Source organism: Magnolia sinica, chromosome 2 (assembly GCF_029962835.1).
Source record: "Magnolia sinica isolate HGM2019 chromosome 2, MsV1, whole genome shotgun sequence".
NCBI classification, from domain to species: Eukaryota; Viridiplantae; Streptophyta; class Magnoliopsida; order Magnoliales; family Magnoliaceae; genus Magnolia; species Magnolia sinica.
Genome location: NC_080574.1, coordinates 126,074,565 through 126,096,751, shown reverse-complemented (window position 1 = coordinate 126,096,751; position 22,187 = coordinate 126,074,565). Strand labels below are relative to the sequence as shown.

The window sequence follows — 22,187 nt, the reverse complement described above, 5'->3', positions numbered from 1 at the left end:
ACATACACAATAGCACGACTTGGGTCATTTAGGTGAAGCTCTTACACATGAAGTACAAATATGTTAGATTGTGTATGGTGTTTTTGAGATAAATATGTTTTCTTGGTGCTAACTTCTTTAAAAAAAAGAAATCATCCCTAATTCTTTTCTTTTTAGTGTAGTGGTCAACTTATTTCAAAGATTAATGATGCATTTTGACAACGTAATGGATTCTGTGGTGCATTAAATGCTTCCATAGAATGCTAAATGCCATTTTAATCAAATCAACCATATATCTGTGATGTTTTGATATAGCTTGAATTGAAAGATGGTGCTTGTTTTGTTTCAGGAATATAATCTTATTTGTTAGACGTTCACTTCTCTTGCTGCAGATAAGAACTTGCTTCATCAGGTATAATTTGTATTAATTCAACTTATAACTCCTCAGAACCCGCTCTGCTGTAAGATATTACAGTGTATGACGGTTCCCAGTAGGTTAAGTTGTAAGTTGTTACATAAAGTTGGTTGGATATCTTTTATTTTTATAAATGTTGTCAATAGTTAGTTGGATGATGAATTAGGTGTATAAATGTGTGCTTACCTACTGTCTTGCTTAATTTATATTTATATTTCTTCATTTATATTCTTTTGTATTAATTCAACTTGTAACTCCTCAGAACCCGCTCTGCCGTAAGATATTACGGTGCATGACGGTTCCCAGTAGGTTAAGTTGCAAGTTGTTACATAAGGTTGGTTGAATATCTTTTATTTTTATAAATGTTGTCAATAGTTAGTTGGATGATGAATTAGGTGTATAAATGTGTGCCTACCTACAGGTGATATCCAATGGACTCTAGGGAGTGGATTACTCTACATTACCCGGACCCACAATTTATAGATGGTATGATGAGCTTTGTGAAGTTCGTAAAAGAACATCTTCCTGGTAGAGAAACAATTCATTGTCCATGTACCAGATGTAGATGTTTACGTTTACCTTGCACAATCGATGATGTGGTGATAGATCTGATTAAATATGGATTTAATCCAACATATAGGGTGTGGAACATGCACGGTGAGCCTGAATCACCCAAGTGTACCGAACGCACTTCTCACCAATATCATAGTGTGGCAGACATAAATAACATTGTCAATGCGGTTGTTGAAGACCTCGGTTGTAATAACCTTGACCAAGTTATTCAAGATGAACCCAATGTAGCCCTCGAAGCTGAAGACATTGTCGGAGATGCTTCAACCAATGAGTTTGAAGCAAATGTACGAGATGCGATGACTGAGCTCTATCCTGGTTGTCACAATTTCACTGTGCTAACTTTCATTGTACAACTTTTTAAATTAAAGGTGAACCATGGATGGAGTGAACAAAGCTTTACGGCTCTTCTTCAACTACTCCAGAATGTCTTGCCATCCGATAATAAGACCCCAACTAATACCTACCAAGCGAAGAAGATCATTACAAAGTTGGGTCTTGATTACCAGAAGATTCATGCATGTCCAAATGATTGCATGTTATACTGGAGAGAGCATGAGACGAAGATTAGTTGTCCAAACTGTGGTACTTCTAGGTATAAGACCCATGTTAATTCCAAGTTGAAACGAGCTAAAGTACCTGCTAAGGTGCTAAGGTATTTTCCATTAACACCAAGGTTACAAAGAATGTACAGTGTGCCATGGGTGGCAAAGGAGATGACCTGGCACTCAACCGGAAAAATGCAGAGTGGAAAGATGGGGCATCCAGTGGACTCCAGTACATGGAAGTTTCTTGACAACAAGTATAAGGATTTTTCAGCAGAGTCTGGCAATGTTCGATTGGGTCTAGCTAGTTATGGGTTTAACCCCTTTGGCACTCTCAGCACGTCGTACAGTTCCTGGCCTGTTATGTGTGTGACGTATAACCTTCCACCAAAGTTATGTATGAAACCGCAGTTTACTATGCTCACTTTGCTTATTGAGGGACCACGACAGCCCGGGAAGGATATCGATGTTTATTTGGAGCCATTGATTGATGAGTTACAAGACTTGTGGCGGAAAGGGATCATGACATTTGACGCATACCATGGAAACATGTTCAACATGCGTGCCATCTTGTTGTGGACAATTCATGACTTTCCTGCATATGGTAATGTTTCTGGTTGTAGGACTAAGGGTAAGTATGGTTGTCCTGCATGTGGTCCTCACACAGATTCCTTACGATTACACCATGGAAAGAAACACGTTTATATGGGTCACAGACGGTGGTTGCCTCTAAACGATAAAGCCAGAAAAGATACAAGTGCAGGAACCTTCAATAAGAAGGGGGAGTTGCGACCACAACCGATTCGTCTGACTGGGGTTGAGGTGGAAAGCATCGTTTCGAAACTAAATGTGCAGTGGGGCAAGATCGGAAAGAGGAAACAAAGTGGTACAGGAGGACGGGAACAAAATGATGATGCAGAATCAACATGCTTCTTGAAGTGATCCATATTATACGATCTGGAGTACTGGAAGGATATTCCCGTACGCCATAACCTTGATGTTATGCACATTGAGAAGAATGTATGTGAAATCCTTATTGCACTAATGTTGAACACAACGGGCAAAACCAAGGATGACGCTAACGCACGCAGAGACTTGAAGCGGCTAGGAATTAAGAAGCGTTTATGGTTAGAAAATACTGATGGCAAAGTGATTCAAAAACGAGGTCCTTTCTTCCTTCGAAAAGAAGAAAAAAAACATTTCATCCAGACTTTACGTGAGCTTCGTGTTCCGGTTGGTTTTAGTGGGAATTGGAAGAACATCGTAAAGGAAGATAGGGTTGATTTAAAGGGAATGAAGTCTCATGATTACCACGTATTGATGCAACATCTGCTTCCAATTTTGATCCAACATGCATTCAAGGATAATAAGCCTATGCGCACTATAATTAGAAGCTTCAGTACATTTTTCAATGCCCTATGCTCGCGAATCATAGATATTGAAATGTTAATGGCTCTCGAGAAGGGCATGGCTAGGACTTTATGTGAGCTCGAGATTACATGTCCTCCTTCAATTTTTGTTGTGATGATGCATCTGCCTATCCACTTGGCTTACGAGGCTCGCGTATGTGGTCCTGTTTACTATCGATGGATGTATCCATTCGAAAGGTATAATATGATTTTAATATGAATAAACTGATCCAACATCTGCAATTACATTTTCTAATGTGTTATTAACTCTTTTAGGTTCATGAAGACGTTTAAGGCGTACGTCCGCAATATGACACGACCTGAAGGTTGTATAGCAGAACGATACATTCAAGAGGAGACACTTATATACTGCAACCAGTATAGAGGGAAAAATAACACGAGCCTCTTGGAGAAATTGGAAAAGCGGTTAGACGGATCAATTTCATTCATGCCGAAGTTACAAGATATTGTTGACGACTTCGATGTTGACGTGGTTGGCCCAGTTGGCCCTGGTCAAAGTGTCGTTTTAGAAGGTATTGAGTACGAACAGGCTCGCACCTGGGTACTGAAGAGTCATCCTAACTATGAGACATGGCAAGGGTACGAACTGGACTTAGCTTGTATGTATGTCTTTTTTTTTTTTTTTTTTTTTTAAATTTCAAATTTGATTCAACAACATTGTAACAACATTTATGAAAAAAATTGTCAATTTTGTAACAACCTTCTTAACTTGCAGGAGATATGCAAATTTCTTAAAGCAACGCAATATAGTTGTTGGGACTAGGACTAAGGTGGCGAGTGATGATGAGTTCATACCTTGGTTGAAGAAACAGCTAGACTTGAGTGAATCAAGTAATGAAGTCTTCAGAGATATAGTTAGGGGACCAAAGGCTTTTGCGATGCAGTACAATAAATATTGTATCAATGGTTTCCTCTTCGTCACCAAGGAATACGAAGAGAATAAAATGAACCAGAATAGCGGTGTTAGCACAGAGAGTATGACCACCTTCCGATCTAGTGCTAAGGATAAGAATCCAGTGGATGAATCTGTACCTTATTACGGAGTCCTCCGCAAAATCATCCAACTAGAGTACCGAGAAGGGTACAAGCCAGTTCTACTAAAGTGCGATTGGGTGAAGGTGACGCACCAAGGTGTTTCTTTCGATGCGGTAGGGAATTTGAGACTGGTGAATTTGTCTAATCTTCTCAGTTCAGACCAAGTGGGTGATGAGCCATTTATTCTTGCGGAGCATGCCGTGCAAGTTTTTTATTCTAGAGATCCAAAACATCCTAATTGGCATGTGGTCTTGGAGGTTCCAAGAAAGATTTTCGTTGAAGATGAGACAAGCATTTTATCAGAAACACGGGTTGTAACTGAGGCTGAAGTAGGACCTGATCTCATCGAAGTAGACATGGGTGGCGAGTTGTTATTCAATGACAGTGAAGATATTTGTGTGGTTGTTGAAAAGAAAAAGAAAAGAAAGAGAGCTGGGAAAAAATCCTGATTTGTTGGTTATATTATGCATGTAACGAAACGATTTTGATTTCTGCCCTTTTTGATTTTTCCATTATCATATTAATGTGATAGAAAAAATTTATGAATTAATTTACTCGTCTCTTTATTATACTTGGTACTTTGCTATTTGGATAGAAAATTTTATAGTAATTACGTTACAAATTAGATCTTAAAGATGGATCTAGAGGCAGAGCCGCTCGGGGATGCATCCTATAAAGATGCCAGGGGTAATAACATAGCTCTTGTTATCCGTTTAGATTTAACATTTCTTTTAAAATGATCTTTCACTTAGAGGCACTGTCATTGGGCGCAGAGTCGCTAGGGGATGCAGCCCCTGAAGATGCTAGAGGTAATAAGATAGCCTTTCGTAATTGTTTAGATTTAAAATTTCTTCTATATTGGTGATGATGAAACATGTGTGTAGCTATTTTTCTTTTTATGCCAGGGGTAATAACATAGCTCTCGTTAGCTGTTTAGATTTAACAATTCTTTTAAAATGATCTTTCACTCAGAGGCAGAGTCATTCGGCGCAGAGCCGCTAGGGGATGCAGCCCCTGCAGATGCAGACCCTGAAGATGCTAGAGGTAATAAGATAGCTTTCCTTAATTGTCTAGATTTAAAATATCTTTTATATTGGTGATGATGAAACATGTGTAGCTATTTTTCTTTTTATGCCAGGGGTAATAACATAGCTCTCGTTAGCTGTTTAGATTTAACATTTCTTTTAAAATGATCTTTCACTCAGAGGCAGAGGCATTCGGCGGAGAGCCGCTAGGGGATGCAGCCCCTGCAGTTGCAGACCCTGAAGATGCTAGAGGTAATAAGATAGCTTTCCTTAATTGTCTAGATTTAAAATATCTTTTATATTGGCAATGATGAAACATGTGTAGCTATTTTTCTTTTTATGCAGGCAGGTCTTCATCTTCATCGTCTAAGAAGAGAGGTCCTACCCGAGGTTCAGAATTACATGAGAGGACTTCAGTGAAAAGGGTCATTGGGATTAATGAATTTGGGCAACCGAATGCAGGGGATGCAAATCAGATCGCATTCAATTCAAGCATTGGTGTTCTCACCCGTGCACACATTCCGATCACCTACACAGACTTTCGGTTGGTGCCTCCACAATACATTCAGAGGGTCAGTGATATCCTGGCATGTAGTTATGAATTTCAGGATAACCAAGAAGCGTGGTCACCATACATTCGTGATCGCTGTAAGGCTGCTTGGAGAAATTTCAAGAACACTTTGCATGCAAAGTATATTAAGGACAAGGATCCTGCAGTTGTGAAATCTTATCCTGCCCCTATTGGTGTCCCTATTGAGGATTGGATGATCTTCGTGGATTATTGCAATACTGATAAATTCAAGGAATCAAGTGTAAGAAATGCATCCAATCGGGCCAAACAAGTTGGCCCTTCTACACTTGGTCGGCGTAGCATGGCTGCCACACGTCATGAGATGGTACATGTCCTAAACTAACAAAGTTCTACTTTATTTATGATGATTATTTCAATTTATTAGTTGTTTAATTCCATTATTTATGTGTTTTGGCATGGATGTTATGGGGAAAAGGCAATTGAGAGGAATCTTACTACTGATGCCGAGGTTGGTAGGGTTGAGGTGTACATCCGAGCCCATACAACAAAGGATAACAAAGTGCAGTTTCCAGAAACCTTTGTAAGTGCAACCCTTGTACATCCTTTCATTATCCATGTGAATTTTAAATGCTTCTTTCCCGCACTATAATTTTTCTTTTGGATGTTATCATAGGAAAAAATAAAATCGATTCAAAGTAGTAATCCCGCATCTCGGATGACCAGTGTAGATGATGCCCTTACACAGGTATATATGCATGTCCTTCAAATACTTGAGTTTATTTAGACTTATGCATTCTCTGATAAATCTAATTGCAATTCTGTTTACAGTCAATTGGGAGTGATAGTAGAGGGCGCATGCGGGGGATAGGTGGAAATGTAGGCAAGATTACATTGAAGAAGACAATGCCTATTGTACATAAGCTCGGTGTGGTGTCGCGGGAACGAGATAATTTGGTAGATAAATTAGATGAAATGCAGAAAAGCCTAGGAGATCTCCACCAGAAGTTTCAATGCTTTGTAGATAAGCAAGGGGAACAAGGGGATGTGGCTCCACCGACAATTCCTCCATTTAAATCTAGTCATGCATCGTCGGTATGTATGCGTTTCTCTAATGCTAATTTAAGCTTATGATTATATGCACTTCCATTTAAAAATACTAACGACATGTTATATGTGTACATGTAGCCTGATTTGGTAAATCTTGGCAAGAGATGCGATCTCTGTGATTGGAAGAAACGGGTAATTGCTCGTGGTGAGGTGCATGCAGTGGATCCAAAAACCTGTGTCCATGGAGCAGAAATGGGCGATGGAAATTTTAGTGTTGTCCTGATGGAGATTATAGCTCCGCAATCAGAGCTATGGAAGGAAGATGGTTATCATGATACGCTTGGAGAGGTCGGTGTAGGAGGATTTGTCGTATGGCCCAAGCTATTTCTAACCATCTATCCATGATGTTTATGAATATTAGACATTACAATAACTAACACAATTAACTTTTATTTTTAAACTATACAGTAACATAGACAGATGCATGCATATTATGGAATCGAATGAATTTAACACTCACTTCAGATTACACCCACATATATTGAATGGAATGGATTTAACACCCACATTTATACATTGATATATTTGGTTGGCATTTCAATTTTCAGCCTCCATTTGAGGAATTGAAAGATTTGTAATAATTTTCACTTCTTTAAGTGTAATTTGCACTTGAGAGAGAGAGAGAGAGAGAGAGAGAGAGAGAGAGAGAGAGAGGTGTAGGGAATTTTCATCATCCATGGCAGCTGTTGTAGAGAATGCGCCACCAACAGGTGTACAGAAATTACACTTCAAACAGAGTATCATCTGCTGTAGTTACTTCAAGGGTAAATGGTTTTACTCTGGCTATCTTAAAATCATTTAAATAGCAAGATGCTGATGCTAGAGGTACTCTTATTTGCAGGATCTGGTTTTGAGTGTTGCAGGATCATCTGGTGAAGTTGCACTGGCTGGTTCTCACCCCAAAGGTACTATTACATTTTTTTGATGCCTCGATTGCTAAGTACACATTAGGGACTGATCTAGTTTCCGTTGTTGCAGGTTGGTGTAGGTGTCACTTCAGGGAGTTAACCAGATAAGTTTATATTTTTCTTTTTTGTTGCATTTGAGTGTCTAATTACCGGCTTGCCTTTTTTCTTTTCTTCTTTCTTTCTTTCTTTTAATTGTAATTCTCTTTAAATGTTTTAGATCAGTAAGGGACGTCCCTGTATTCAAGGAACGGTTTCAACATGACAATGAAGGTAAACTTAACTCTAAATATCACCTTTATAATCAGAATTTGTGCTCTTTATTGTCTGTTTCCTCTGGCCAACCTCAGTTTTGAATTTGGCAGCCAGGTGAACCTGAGGGGAGCACATGATAAATGTTTTGAAGGTCACTTACAGAATACGTGGGCCCTGAAGTGAGTCTTGGAGGTCAAGCTTAACTTACAAGCTTTTTTGTGGATCCTGTTTCCATTTCCTACGCCAAAGGCAAACGGGAAAGAAGTCTCCTTTTTTGTTTTCATATTAAATATTATGACTTCGCTTAGTTTAGTTGTTGTAGTTGATTCCTTAATATTGCAGTCAAATCTGACCAGTTACTTTGCTGATACAGGAGATTGATGTACTAACCAAACAACGGGCTGAAGAACTGAAGGAACAAGTGAAGAGCATGCTCTCTGATGTCAATGATTGTTTGCAAGAATTGAATTTAATCAATGAAATTCAACGTCTTGGGGTTGCCTATCACTTTGAAGCAGAGATTAAAGATGCATTACATAAGATGTATGATGCCCATATTAACGGCAATGATGTTAGCGATGATCTTCATGCCACTGCTCTTTGGTTTCGGCTCCTAAGGCAACAAGGGTGTAACGTGTCATCTAGTAAGTTTTTTTTGCCAACACTTAATTTCATCATTCTTAGAAATATTGTATACATACATGAGTTTATGTAGATATGTATATATGTGTATGCATTTACTCATTTCATTCTTCTCTGCGTGTACACATGTGTGCACAAATACCATTTTCATGTTTGTACAAATTTTGCTTGACTAGAAGTCCTGATTATGGAAGCTGATTGGCTGGTGTACCACACACCACCGACCTGGCTGGTGTGTTGACATTACCATGTTCTGTTGGTCGCATCACGAGCTCTGTATTATATCAAAACTGTCAGTCCATTTGGAGAGCTCATCATAACTCTTGAGTCTAAAAATAAGACAGATCCAAAAATCAAGTTGACCACACTGCAAAAAGAAGTGGATGATTGAACATCTGGCATTGAATCCCTTTTGGGTGTCACAGAAGTTTTGGATCAATATGATATTTATTTTTCCTCTTCTTCCTAGGTCTGTGTGACATTATGAATGTATTGAATGGAAAATAAATGCTAAGGTGGGTCCTATGAATGTTTTAATATATTATCCAATTATCAGGTGGACCACACCGAAAATAGCAGTGGGACAATGATTCTCACCGTAAAAACATTCATAAGGCCCACCATAGCATTTATTTTGGGATCATCATCTAAAATGATATCTCCAAATGATGAACAGTGTGGATATAATAAATACATCATTGTGGGGTCATGTAACTTTGATCTCATTTGAACCGTTTTTACACCTAGGGGCGTAAGAGGTCGTCTTTGAGCCACACGTACCCACACCTTTTAGCAGAATGTTTTCCTTCAAACAAGACCAGTGTAATTTGCTTGAGAGTTTTCAACGGCGAGAGTTTAGTCCCCATTGTGTAGTCTGCTTGATCCTTGTATCTAGCTGATTTTTGTTTTTATATCCTAAAATGATGCTAAACAATGGATGGACAGTGTGGATAGGACGCATATATCATGGTGGCCACTCAAAGCTGCTTACTGTTCTAGTTGGAGATGCGCCCATCTATTTTGTTAGCTCATTTTAGGACATGGGATAAAAAATGAGCAGAATCTAATATTCAAGTGGGCTGAAAAATGTGAGGATTGAACGTCTGCTGATGAAATATTCATGAGGCTGCAGAAGTTTTGAATTAGGGTAATATTTGTGTTCTCATTTCATCTCAATGGAATTGAGGTTATGAACTGTACGTATGGCATTTAAACATCACTGTCGACGAATCCTTACTCTTGCTCGAGGTAGTCTCTCGGGAGTTTGGTTTAAGATTACTTAATCACTTCAGCTTAAAAAGTAGAAACCAAGATAAGCAGTCATGTTTGAAACAAGAGTCATCACTCATGTAAATATGTATTTCTTTTAAGACAGTGATTTGATTTTACCGAAGACAATTGAGTTACATAGGTATTTAATGTATAAGTGGCTATAGGATGAAGGAATGGCAAAATCAGTGTCGGCTTTGAGCAGAATCCTTGCCTATTCAGATAAGACATTTATATTGCATTTTGTGAATTGTCATCCCTTTCATGAGAAAAGAAAATGTATGAAATCCCTCCTCAAAAGAAAAAAAAAAAAAAAAACTGTATTCAATACCTTTAAAAGCCATGACCAATGAAATGTGATTCTTGAATCTTGATACTTTGAGTTAAAAAATCAAGCTTTTCTAATTATTAGCTTCCTTTTTTGGTTGATCACATTTTGATGCAACTTGGTTATCAAGGCAATGGTTAATCACATTTTGATGCAGTTTGGTTATCTGGAGCATAAATGTGAGCACGCATGGAATCAATTTCAAAATTCTTAATATCTTTTGTTTTGTTTTGTTTTGTTTTTTTTTTCATATTGGCCATCTCTAGACTATTTTTTTATATGTATAGTAACTCAGTTACTGAAAAATGTAGATCTTTAGCATTGATTAGATAAGTGCTTATATTTTGGTTTAGTGCAGCAAAGATCATGGCTTGTCTACTCACATCTTAAAGGAGGAAAAGATGCAGGAAAATCTAAAGCCGTTGTAGGGTTTTTACAGGTGAAATCTAAACAACAGGAGCAAACCTCAACTTCCTTTAAAATGTCTTATCATGTTCTTTAAATATTCTAAGTTGTCTTTTCAAGGGACTGAGGAGCATTTTAGATAATTTTCTGATAGTGGTCATGGACCCCACGGATGCTGTAATGATGGTTGAAATGAAAAACTGTCAACAGTCAGATGGTACAAACAACTTCAACCAACCAGGGCTCAGGATCTGAACAAAATTGCATATACTGGGTCCCACCAACTGAACGGTTTGGATTTATTACTTGTAAATGCACAACGGCTGGGAGTGCATTCTGCCAGTGATTATATTAAATAACACCAGCTTTGGATCGTGTACGGAAGCTGATTGTGTGTAGGTTCTCTTGAACCAGGTCCCACAATCTTCTCCTGCGTGGGTTGGGAGGTCCGATTGAAGCAGGTCCCACCTCTCGTAGGGACGGGATTGCTGAGTGACCCAACCTGACTCTGTGGGACCCACTGATGTATGTGTTTTATCCATGCCATTATTCGTTTTGCCAGCTCATTTTACGGCTTGCATCGAAAAATGAGGCAGATCCAAAGCTCAAGTGGACCACACCCCAGAAACAGTGGGGATCGAATTCCTACCGTTGAAACATTCTTGTGGGCCACAAGTTTTGGATAAGCTTAATTGCCTGCTTTGTTTGTAATAGGGTGGTACATTGAAAGGATATACCCACCATCATTTGAAACTATTGAGAAGAACACACATGCGTTATATCTAAACTGTTCATTTATTTTGTAACCTCATTATATGGCATGGGCTTAAAAAAGAGGCCGATCCAAAACTTATGTGGCCCCAAAGAAGTTTTCAATGGTAAGTATTCAATAGCCGTTGCTTTCTATAGTGGGGTCCACTTGAGCTTTAAATCTACCTGATTTTTTGGTCCATGCTCTAAAATGATCTCGAAAAATGGGTGGATGGTGTGGATAGCCCACACATCATGATGGGACCTACACAACTTGCTAACATTGAGTGAAATTGGCACGGGACCCAATACGATTCCATCTAACCTACTTCCTAGCTATTCCACTCTTCCCAAACATAGAGTGGAATTGGCACATGACCAGATGCAATTCCATCCCACCTAAGCCCGTGTAATCCAGCCGGACAAACAGGCCCCTAGGGTAGTAGAATGTTTCTTGTACATTCTCTTATGACCTTCCAAATACATTGGTGTTTTCAGCGAATGGCACCAGCAAAGCAGGCCAAAGTGATGCAAGAATTCCAGAAGCAGTCAGCACAAATGGACATTACGGTAATTTTTGTTGATACTAATTCCTACTCGAGCTTTCAATACTCATATTTATTAGCTTACCCTGCATTTCGATGCACGTGTAAATTGAATTGTGAATATTTCATTTAGTACTCCCAGCGAGGAAATTGCCCTCAAATTTAGAACATGGTACATCCCACATGGATACAACATACATGTCATTTGCACGATGAGTGCAATGATAAAATAGAAGGTATGCATATTGACACAGGTATAAAAAATCTCAATGGATGAAGTGTCCATAAGCTTTTGACGCTTTATAATATATACGCATTATTCTGAAGACATTTTGTGGAAATATAGAAATATGAGAAATATGAAAAGAAACAGATATGTGGGTTATCAGAATCAAAGTGTCCATGAGGTTGTCGAAGTTTAGTAGAAATATTTAAGAAATGAAAATGCATGTATTGTGACACATCACAGCCTAATTGTCCCTGAGGTTTTTGTGATGTCCATGTGGTCATCATATCAATGCTCCAGATCACTTAACCATCTGTCCCACTTGCATAGATCATTAGAGTTGAAGTGCCTGGAAGGTTCTTGCAGAATGCATGGTGGGTCCATCAGATCAACTGCACGTCCCTAAAATTATGGGCCCCCCACTTGTACTCTGTATCAGAATTAAAGCGTATGTGAGTTTTTTGTGGCATCCATGTTAGGGCCCATCAGTTGAATGTGGACTGCATTTCTAGATTTAAAGCCAAAGACTTCAAGAAAACCCCCACAGGTCTGGTAGCAAAAAAAACAAAGACTTAAATGATGTGGTTTCTTTATTTTAAAGCATATATCCAATCCAAATATTTGGAATTTGGATGATATATTTGATTTTGATTTCTTCCTTTTCTATTATTGTGTAGACTTGCCTTCTCCAATAGGTTGGTTTGTTCAGAGCTTTGGAGAAATGGGTATATTTAGTTTTGGATGTGTGTGCTGATTAATTCACATCCATAACTAGATATGCCAATTTCTCCAAAGCAATGAACTAACTCATTTGAGTAGGAAAAGTCTACACAAAAGAAGAAATCAAAATCATATATATCATCCAAAATTTTTATTTTTTTTAAATTTATGAGAATCACCGACGGATTTTAGCCGCCGACAACGCCGACGGTTGTTAGCTGCCGACAACACCGACGGATTATAGCCGCCGATAACACCGACGGATGTTAGCCGCCGACAACTCCGACGGATGATAGCCGCCGACAACGCCGACGGATATTAGCCGCCGAAAACGCCGACGGATTATAGCCGCCGACAACGCCGACGGTTTTTATCCGTCGGCGAGCATTGCCGACGCACCCTTTATCGACGGACCATGCGACGGCTAAAAGCCGTCGGGGAAGGTCATTGCCGACGGCTTTTAGCCGTCGGCGTTGCCCTGTTTTTTGGTAGTGGAAGGTTTCAATGGTAGGTGTCATTATCCATACCATTTCCTGTAGTATGGTTCCCTTAAGCTTTAGATGTGCTTCCTTTTTTGGATTAATGCCCTAAAATGAGCTGAAAACCTGACGGATGGTGTGGATATGAAGGAAATGGATTGCATACTTAGCAAACTGTGTAAACTCTGTGGAGTTCATGATTTATGTATTTTATCCACTCCATCCATCCATTTTACCAAATTATTTTAAGGCTTGAGCCCAAAAAAAGAAGCATATCCAAAGCTCAAGTAGATCACACCATAGAAACAATGCCAATAATGATTTCTATAGTTGAAACCTTCCTGGGGCCAACAGTGATGTTTATCTGCCATCTAACATAGTTCGTGACATCACACGGACATTGATGAATAGAAATCACAAATATCAACTTAATCCAAAACTTATGTGGTCCCCAAGAGCTGTTCAACAGTAGACATTCAATTCACACTATTTCCTGTGGTGTGGTCCAGTTGAGCTTTAGATCATATGCTTCATTTTTTAGCTCAAGCCCTAAAATTATATGGTAAAATGGATGGACTGAGTGGATAAAACACATAAATAACGGTGGGACCGATAGAGTTTAGTCAGTACGCAATTGGCTTCCAAAAAACATGGGAAATCCCCTACTCACCCAAGACGGTGCCCTTAGGGTAAGGCCCACATTGAAGTATGTATTCTGTATCCACTATGGCCATCCTTTTTCTTTCCCAGATCATTTTAGGGTATTATCCCAAAAATAATGCTAATTCAAATATCGGGGTGGACTATATCATAGAAAATAATGGTGGTTGAATGATCTATCATTAGAAACTTTTTTAGGGCACACCTTAATGTTTCTATATATAATGTTTATTTTCTATCCAATCTTTTGATAAGGTCATGTGAGCTTAGATGAAGGGACAAAACAAATATCAGCTTGATCCTAAACTTTTTTTTGGCTCATTAATAGTCAATCAATACTATTTCCTAGGTATGGTCTACTGATAATTGAATCTACTTCAATTTTTAACTGATATGGAAAAACAGATGGACAGTGTAAGTACAGAACACATGGACTGGGAATGGGATTGGTAGTGACCACCTAATCGGCTCCATTAAAACACATACGTGGTGGTGGCCCCACAACACATGGACTGGGAATGGGATTGGTGGTGACCCCTCCATAGGTTGGTACGGGTTAATGCTATGTGGTACCCAATATATGTATTTTATCCATGCATTCCATAAATTATGCTAGCTCATTTTAAAACATGAGAAAAAAAATTAGGTTGATTTAAATCCGAGGTGGATCGCACCATAAAAAAATAGTGGTAATTGAACTGCCACCATTAAAACCTCCTGTAGGATTACAAAAGTTTTGGATCAACACGATATTTGTGGGAGCCTATTAGTTGAGAATCTCTATCCACCGAGCTAGGTGGGACTTCTGACAGTGGGGCTCACAATGATGTATGTGCCTTAAATCCACATTGTCCAACCATTTTGAAAGCTCACTTGAAAGCATGATTCCAAAAATGAAGCTGACTCAAATCTTACGTGGACCATACCGCAGGAAATAGTAGTGATTGAATACCCACCATTAAAAATTTCATAGGGCCACCTGAATGTTTATTTGCCATCCAACCTATTGATAAGGTCACAAAGATCTAAACGAAGAGACTACACAAATATAAGCTTAATCCAAAACTTATGTAGCCCATGAAAAGTTTTTAACGGTTCATTACAACTATTTCCTATATTATGGTTCACCTGGGATTTTGATTTTGATTTTCGATTTTTATCATGCCCAAAAATAAGCTTTCAATACGGATGAACAACCGCGTTTAGTAACGTACATCATAGTAAGCCCCAGGGTAATGGGTCCCACCCATCTAAGTGGATCTGAGGTCTTGTGGTTTTACTTCTTCCCGGTCTGTGTGACCTAATTAACAGATTGAATGGCCAATAAACATTACAGTGGGTCCTACAAAGTTTTCGGTGGTGGGTGTTCAACCATCACTATTTATTGTGGTTTGGTTTAACTAAGACTTGAATTCACCTTGATTTTAAACGGAAATGGATTGGCTACTCCCCCTGCCACCAGCCAATGGCTGGTGGTTGGTTCTTTGTGGACCTCACCATGATGTATTTATTTCATCCATGCCGTCCATCTATTTTTCTATATCATTTTATGGTATGAGACCAAAAATTAGATATATCCCAATCTCGAGTGGACCACATTGCAGGAAACAGTGTTGAATGAACGTCAACCATTAAAAACTTTTTGTTGGTCATAAAAGTTTTAGATCAAGCTAATCTTTGTTTTTTCCCTTCATCTGGGTCTGTATGACCTAATTAAAAGATTGGATGTCAAATAAACAATATAGTAGGCCTTAGGAGGATTTTAATGGTGGATATCCAATCACTATTGTTTTCCTGTGGTGTGCTCCACCTGAGATTTATATCCCTCTCATTTTTGGTATCAATCCCTAAAATGATCTTTAAAAATGTATTAACGGAATGGATAAAACACATACATCATGGTGGATCCTATAGAGCACTGACCACCAGCCACCGGGCTGGTGGCAGGGGGAGTAGCCAATCCATTTCCATTTAAAACATGCATGAGGGGTCACTACTGAATTTGAGTCCCCAACCATCACCGTACTAGCGATTGTGTGGGCAATGCCGCCAAATCCGCGTCCGTTATTTGTGTTACGGGAAACGGATTGGCTACTCCCCGTGCCACCAGCTAATGGCTAGTGGTCGGTGCTATCTGGGCCCCACCATGATGTATGTGTTTCATCCATGCTATCCATCTATTTTTTTAGATCATTTTATGATAAGAGACCAAAAATGAGTTATATACCAATTTCAGTTGGACCACATTATAGGAAACAGTGTTGAATGAACATCGACTATTAAAAACTTTGTGGGGCAATAAAAGTTTTGGATCAAGTTGCTCTTTGTTTTTTTCCCTTCATTTGGGTCTGTATGACCTAATCAATAGATTGGATGTCAAATAAACAGTACAATGGGCCTTGAGAGGATTTTAATGGTGGATATCTAATCGCTATTTTTTTTTTTTTCCTTTGGTGTGATCCACCTGAGATTTATATCCCTCTCATTTTTGGGATCAAGCCCTAAAATGATATGTAAAAATGGATGAAATACATATATCATGGTGGGGCCCACAGAGCACCGACCCCTAGCCATTGGGTTGGTGGTAAGCGGAGTAGCAATTGGCGTTCGGTGGAATGTCCTCCATTAGGGGTGTACATCGAGTCGAACTGAGTCGAGTTGGCCTCAGCTTGACTCGGCTCAGCTACTAGCTGACCCCAGCTTGGCTCGGTCCTCGAGCCTGACTGGCCAGCTAGGCTTGGTTCAATCAGCAGCTCGGGCCAGTTTGAGCCGAGTTCGAGTCTAAATTGAGCCTCTGCGGTATTTTAGCAAACACACGCACTGTACTTTCAATTTCTCACTGCATGTAAAATAACAACACCTGTTTACAAGTATTTCATCAAACACCTTACTAGCAACATCAAAATCAAGGAAAATTGGAATTTGTTTCATACATACCTTCCTTGCCATTAGCCGACACTTCGTTGAGTCATTTCATTAAACATTTGGTAAGCAACATCAATATCAAAGTAACCGTGTCACCAAACTAGTTCGATCCGAGTTCGATTTGAGTTGGGGTTCGATCCGAGTTGAGTTGGGTTCGATCCGAGTCGAGTTGGGCTTGGGCAAGCACAAACTTGATTCGAAATTTTTCTTAGCTCAAAAAATCAGCTCTACTTGGCTTGAACTCGACTTTGAAATGAGCCGAATCAAGCTTTTTCGAGCTGTGTCGAGCAAGCTAACCGAGGTAACTCGGTTAGTGTACACGATGGATATTAGAGGTGTCCGTAGCTAGAAACGAATGTGCCACGCGGGCCAACATGACCTCGATTCAGAACCGTTCACCACCCACCGAACTTCCCAGCCGTGGCTAGTGCGCAAGTACGCAATCTGCGTTCGTCCCATCAATAACCCATGAACTCCTCGTTAACTGTGATTGTCCCCACGTGTGACGCGGATTGTCTACCGACTTGTAAGCAGCCAGGGGGCAATTGACAGTGCTCGGTAGATCCAAATTAATGTATGTAACCCATCCACGCCATCATCCATTGTTCTAAACTATTTTATTGCTTGATTCTAAAAATGAGGTGGATCCGATTCTCATATAAACCACGCTACAAGAAAGAGTGCTGATTGAACACTCCCCATAAAAACTTTTCAGGGGCTATAAAAGTTTTGGATTGAGCTGACATTTGTGTTTTCTCTTCATCCAGGGTGCGCGATATAACCTAACCAACATGTTGGATGATAAATAAACATTATAGTGAGCCAAAAAAGATTTTAATGGCGGGCATTCAATCTTCGCTGTTTTCTTACAGGGTGTTACACTCAAGATTTTGATCTCCTTCATTTTTGTGAGATACAGATAGGATAAAAAAACATATATATCATGTGGACCCACATAGCACCATCAATAGCCACATTGCTACCTATGTTGTCTGTACACAGTCTGTGTCCCATGTTGACCATCGATTTTCTAACCGAAATTGAATTGCGCATCAGTATGCTTTCATCTTACAAAGTAAATTGTGCTTGGCCTACCGTGAATATATGTTATTTATCTACACTGTTAATCTATATTTTCAGCTCATTTTGACAGTTAACCTAAAATTAAAGCATATCTAAAGTTCAAGTGGACCACACCATAGGAACTAGGGGAATAATGATTTCCACATATGAAACCTTGAATTCATCCGGCCTTCTCTAGCCACCCCCACAAGGGATTGATACCAAGACCTCAGTATTGAAACGAGGTATCTTTCACCCAGCATACCACTTGAGCTATATATGGATGAGGGTGTGTAAATACCAGCTTAATCCAAACCATTGTGACCTTACTAATATTTTCATAATAAACATTTACTACACATTATTTCTTCTCTTTCTCTTATTAATTAATTAATTAATTTTTTTAATTTTTTAAAAAATCGTAGTGCTGTTTATTGGTGCTTTGGATATATTTATTTTTGAGCTAAGCCCTGAAATTATAAAGGGTACTAAATCATGGTGGGTGCCACAGTTGACGGGAGTAGATAAAAAACAGAAATCATCATGGTGGGTACTTTGAAATGTTGTCAACGTCATGCCTAACAAAATCGAGGTCATTGGTGGAAGTAAAAAGGACAGGGACTGGTGACTACGTGAGCTGGTGTCTCGAGGGAATCTGGACTGTTGATGTGACGCGCGTGCAGTGATCGGGACGTACAGGTGGACCTCATTTTTACTAAAACAGTTGCGTGCATACGGAGGCGGATGGGCCGGTGTACCTCACACCAGATATATAGCTGCTGTATTCACGTCAGCAAGTTCTGTGGGTCCGATCATGAGGTATGTGTTATATCCAAACCGTCCATCCATTTTGCGAGCTCGTCTTAATGATTGAGACGAAAAATAAGACATATCTACCTATTAAGTGGACCACACTGAAAAAGCAGTGGGGGATTAAACGTCAACCATTGAAACCCTTTTTCGGGTCACACACGTTTTGGATCAATATGAAATTTCTTTTTCCTCTTCATTGAGGTCTTTGTGACCTTATGAACAGATTGGATGGAAAATAAACGTTATGGTGGGCCTACGAATTTTTTAACAGTGAAAATCATTATCTCCGCTGCTATTTATGGTGTGGTCCAGATGATCTTTGGATATGATTCATTTTTTGTGTAGTTCTCTAAAATGATCTCTAAAAATAGATGAACAGTGTAGATATGATAAATGCATCACAGTGGGGGCCATGTAACTTTGATCTCCTTTGAACCGTTCGTACAACTCAGAGCTCGAGGAGTGTCAGTGCTCGTCCTCGCACGACACGTACCTACAGCACCTGTATAGCTGATTTGAGATACACCGGCCAATCCGCTTCCTGTGCATGTGGAGCGGATTAGGTGCGGTTCCGGCCTCACCTAACACGGCACTTGCCCTGCGGCTACCTTGATGTATGTGTTCTAAATCCATGCCGTCCATCTCTTTTTCCATATCATTTTCGGAATAGATTCCAAAACTTAAGTAAATTCAAATTTGGTGGACCATACCATAGGAAACATGGGTAGAGCTAGGCATTGAGTTGAGCTAGACCGAGTTAGGGCTAACCTGACTCAATGAAGTTTTGAAATAGGCTTGACCCGAACTTGATTCAACTCGGTATTGAGTCCTGCATGCATGAAACGATCCGAATCCAGGCCTAGCTTAGACTAATCCAGACCAAATTCAACCCGGTAAAAAGTACCGAGTCGGTTCGAGTTGGCACTGATTCAGATCGAGAGATAAGGGAGGGAGTATGGAGAGGAGAGAGATGAGGAGGGTGGTGATGGGTGGCTGCCGGGCTTGGGGGCTTTGTTGGGCTTGGAAGAAGAGGATGAGGGAGGAAAAGAGAGTTTGGGATTGGATTGGGGTGGGGTCGAGTATAAGGTTAGAAATATTTAAAATTTAGATTTTTTTTAAAAAAAAATTATATATATACCCGAATCCGAGTCGAGTCGGTTTTAGATCGAGTCGAGTTTGACCGAATTGAGTTTCAGGTTAAGTCGAGTCGACTTACCTACTCGACTTGGTTTGAGTTTGGATTGGGCGAAGCCTACTCGGTTCTGACCAACTCACCCATTCGGTTCGGATCAAGTCGGGTCCGAACGAGTCGAGTCATCCCGTCCCGACTTCTAAACATGGGTGATCGAATGCCTTACCTTTAAAAACTTCCTATGATCCACTGTGATATTTTCATAATGTTTATTTTCTATCCAACCTGTTGACAAGGTCACATAAACCTTGGATGAAGGGAAAAAATAAATATCAGCTTAATAAAAAAACTTATGATCCATTGATGGACAATAACCACTATTTCCTATCATATGTTCCACGAGAGAATTGGACATGCTTCATTTTTAAGTTTGATTCTAAATGGTCTAAAAAATAGATGGACAACGTAGATATAGGATACATACATCTTGGGTGAAGCCAAGCCCACACCTAATCTGCTTTCCCTGCCAATTGCCTCATGGGAATGCCCCAAGTCCAAGCTCGTTCAAGGGGCTGTAGACACCCCGACCTATGTAGGATGAACCTTTTGTTGTTCATCAGTTGATGGCCACGTGGCACCATAAATTTTGACTCAGAATTTCTGACAAAATTTTGACAGATCATGCATGTAAATTTTTTTTTATTATTATTATCAATTATCGGTCGACTACTTATCAGCCGATAGTTTTTAAGCCTATATAAATGGCATTCACTCCCTTAATAGGGAGAGACAGAAATGACAGAAGGAAGAGTATAAAAGTTTTTCATAAAAAACTTTGGCTTCTGTTCCCCAAAAACGAGGAGATTTTGCCACCTAAGATTCCCTATAGCAACTATACTTACACATAGGTTCTACCTCAATCAGTCACAGCAATCCAACTCAGCAAATCCAAACTTGTCACGTTAAGAGTAGAGTTAGGATTAAGGGCGTTTGACTATCCCTTTTCTGATCTACGAAAAGTGTATTTGACTTCACTTTTCTCTTTCTCACATCTCAATCAAGCTCAGAATGCGGTCCATTCCGTACATTTCCTTTTTTGCAAATAATATTTCATTTTCTTTTACTGCATTTACTTATTTATTTTTTTATTTTGCTTGCCTGCCTAGGGTCTTGACTCTATGATGCTAAGTTACAATTTTTGATTCTTTATATATATAATTTTGTTTGCATGTCCATTGTCTTTTGACTTTGTGAAGCATGGTTATAATCTGTTTACTTTTTTACTTTATTATTATTATTATTATTATTATTTTTAATCTCTTTTGCCAACCTAGCTCTCTTGTAGGGTTATGCGAAGCATGACCATATGATTAACATTTCTTGCAAATATATGATTTTCCTTAAAACTACGCGTCCTTTAAAGTAAAGACCGCACGGGAGTGCGGGCGAGAGAAGGTGCCTAACCCATTCTCCTCTCGTAACCATCCCTTACCTAGGTCACATGCCAAACATTAGGAGTCATTTAGGTTGAGAAATTTCATCATTCCCCAGCCCATGGAAAATCTGTGGATTCTAGCCGAATGTGGACACACCGCAACCTAATTGGCTAGTAACAATTGTAGTTGTTTAAATGTAACATTCAGATACTGCCCTTAGAAGATGTATTTCAAGCCGAGACGAGCCAAACAAATTGTACACATTGACTTGTTGTCACCCAAAAAAGGATTAACCACACATAATCATGAAAATGCCATCTAGTGAAAGGAAATCTTCCACTGCGTTGCACATCCAGCCCGTGCATGTGCGTTGGGGAGAGGACAGTCACAGAATGGTGACTCGGCTGGGGACTTGGTAATTCTTACCATCCTAAGGTCTGACTCAAAATAAGGGACCTACATTCTTTAGGGAAATCATAGTATCTGCAACACTAACATCTAATGCATATCGGCTTGGAACTAACTAACTCGCTAACATCCATTAGATATTGGTCTTGTAGTTAATAAACTAACTTGTTAACTTTCCAGTTTTGCATTGGTCCATTTACTTCTTTGCTAGAATATTTTGCATTTCAGTTCTGCACTGGTCCATTTATTTTTTTTACGAGCATTCTATATTCTAGTTTTGCACTAGTCCCTTTACTTTTCTACGAGCATTTTGTATTCCAGTTCTACACTGGTCAATTTATTTTTCTGCAAGCATTTTGCATTTTACTTCTGCACTGGTCTATTTACCTTCCCGTGAACATATTGCATTCTAGTCCATACTAGTCATTTATCTTTTCCTAATTTTATATTCTAGTGTTTCTTGGTTCCCTTATTTGCTATCCCTTGTATGCCACACCTCATCTCTCTTTTTAGTAAAATAAGAGGCAAAGAAAAAAACCGACAAAAGAAAATGTAAAATAATCAACCATCATTACACCCAAAGGCAGCT

General features: G+C 39.3%; 2 protein-coding genes across 2 annotated transcripts; both read left to right on the top strand.

Annotated features, from left to right (window-relative positions):
• The first annotated feature begins 2,413 nt into the window (after nt 1-2,413).
• LOC131227463 (uncharacterized) lies at nt 2,414-4,423 on the top strand. Its single transcript, XM_058223258.1, has 3 exons — nt 2,414-3,116; nt 3,195-3,518; nt 3,655-4,423. The coding sequence occupies exons 1-3, from the start codon at nt 2,512-2,514 to the stop codon at nt 4,421-4,423; spliced, it is 1,698 nt and encodes a 565-aa protein (XP_058079241.1). The 5' UTR covers nt 2,414-2,511.
• Nucleotides 4,424-4,609: 186 nt separating this feature from the next.
• On the top strand, nt 4,610-7,097 carry LOC131227454 (uncharacterized). Its single transcript, XM_058223252.1, has 9 exons — nt 4,610-4,661; nt 4,727-4,783; nt 4,947-5,018; nt 5,180-5,251; nt 5,345-5,895; nt 6,007-6,111; nt 6,205-6,276; nt 6,360-6,623; nt 6,717-7,097. The coding sequence occupies exons 1-9, from the start codon at nt 4,610-4,612 to the stop codon at nt 6,981-6,983; spliced, it is 1,512 nt and encodes a 503-aa protein (XP_058079235.1). The 3' UTR covers nt 6,984-7,097.
• Nucleotides 7,098-22,187: the final 15,090 nt, after the last annotated feature.

Bases quoted from the DNA above. Each gene is read 5' to 3' on its own strand.
- LOC131227463 (XM_058223258.1), top strand. From the start codon at position 2,512: ATGCACATTGAGAAGAATGTATGTGAAATCCTTATTGCACTAATGTTG. The intron at 3,117-3,194 runs GTATAATATGAT...TAACTCTTTTAG, and splicing joins TGGATGTATCCATTCGAAAG to GTTCATGAAGACGTTTAAGG. The intron at 3,519-3,654 runs GTACGAACTGGA...CTTAACTTGCAG, and splicing joins AACTATGAGACATGGCAAGG to GAGATATGCAAATTTCTTAA.
- LOC131227454 (XM_058223252.1), top strand. From the start codon at position 4,610: ATGGATCTAGAGGCAGAGCCGCTCGGGGATGCATCCTATAAAGATGCC. The intron at 5,896-6,006 runs GTACATGTCCTA...TATGGGGAAAAG, and splicing joins CTGCCACACGTCATGAGATG to GCAATTGAGAGGAATCTTAC. The intron at 6,112-6,204 runs GTAAGTGCAACC...ATGTTATCATAG, and splicing joins TGCAGTTTCCAGAAACCTTT to GAAAAAATAAAATCGATTCA.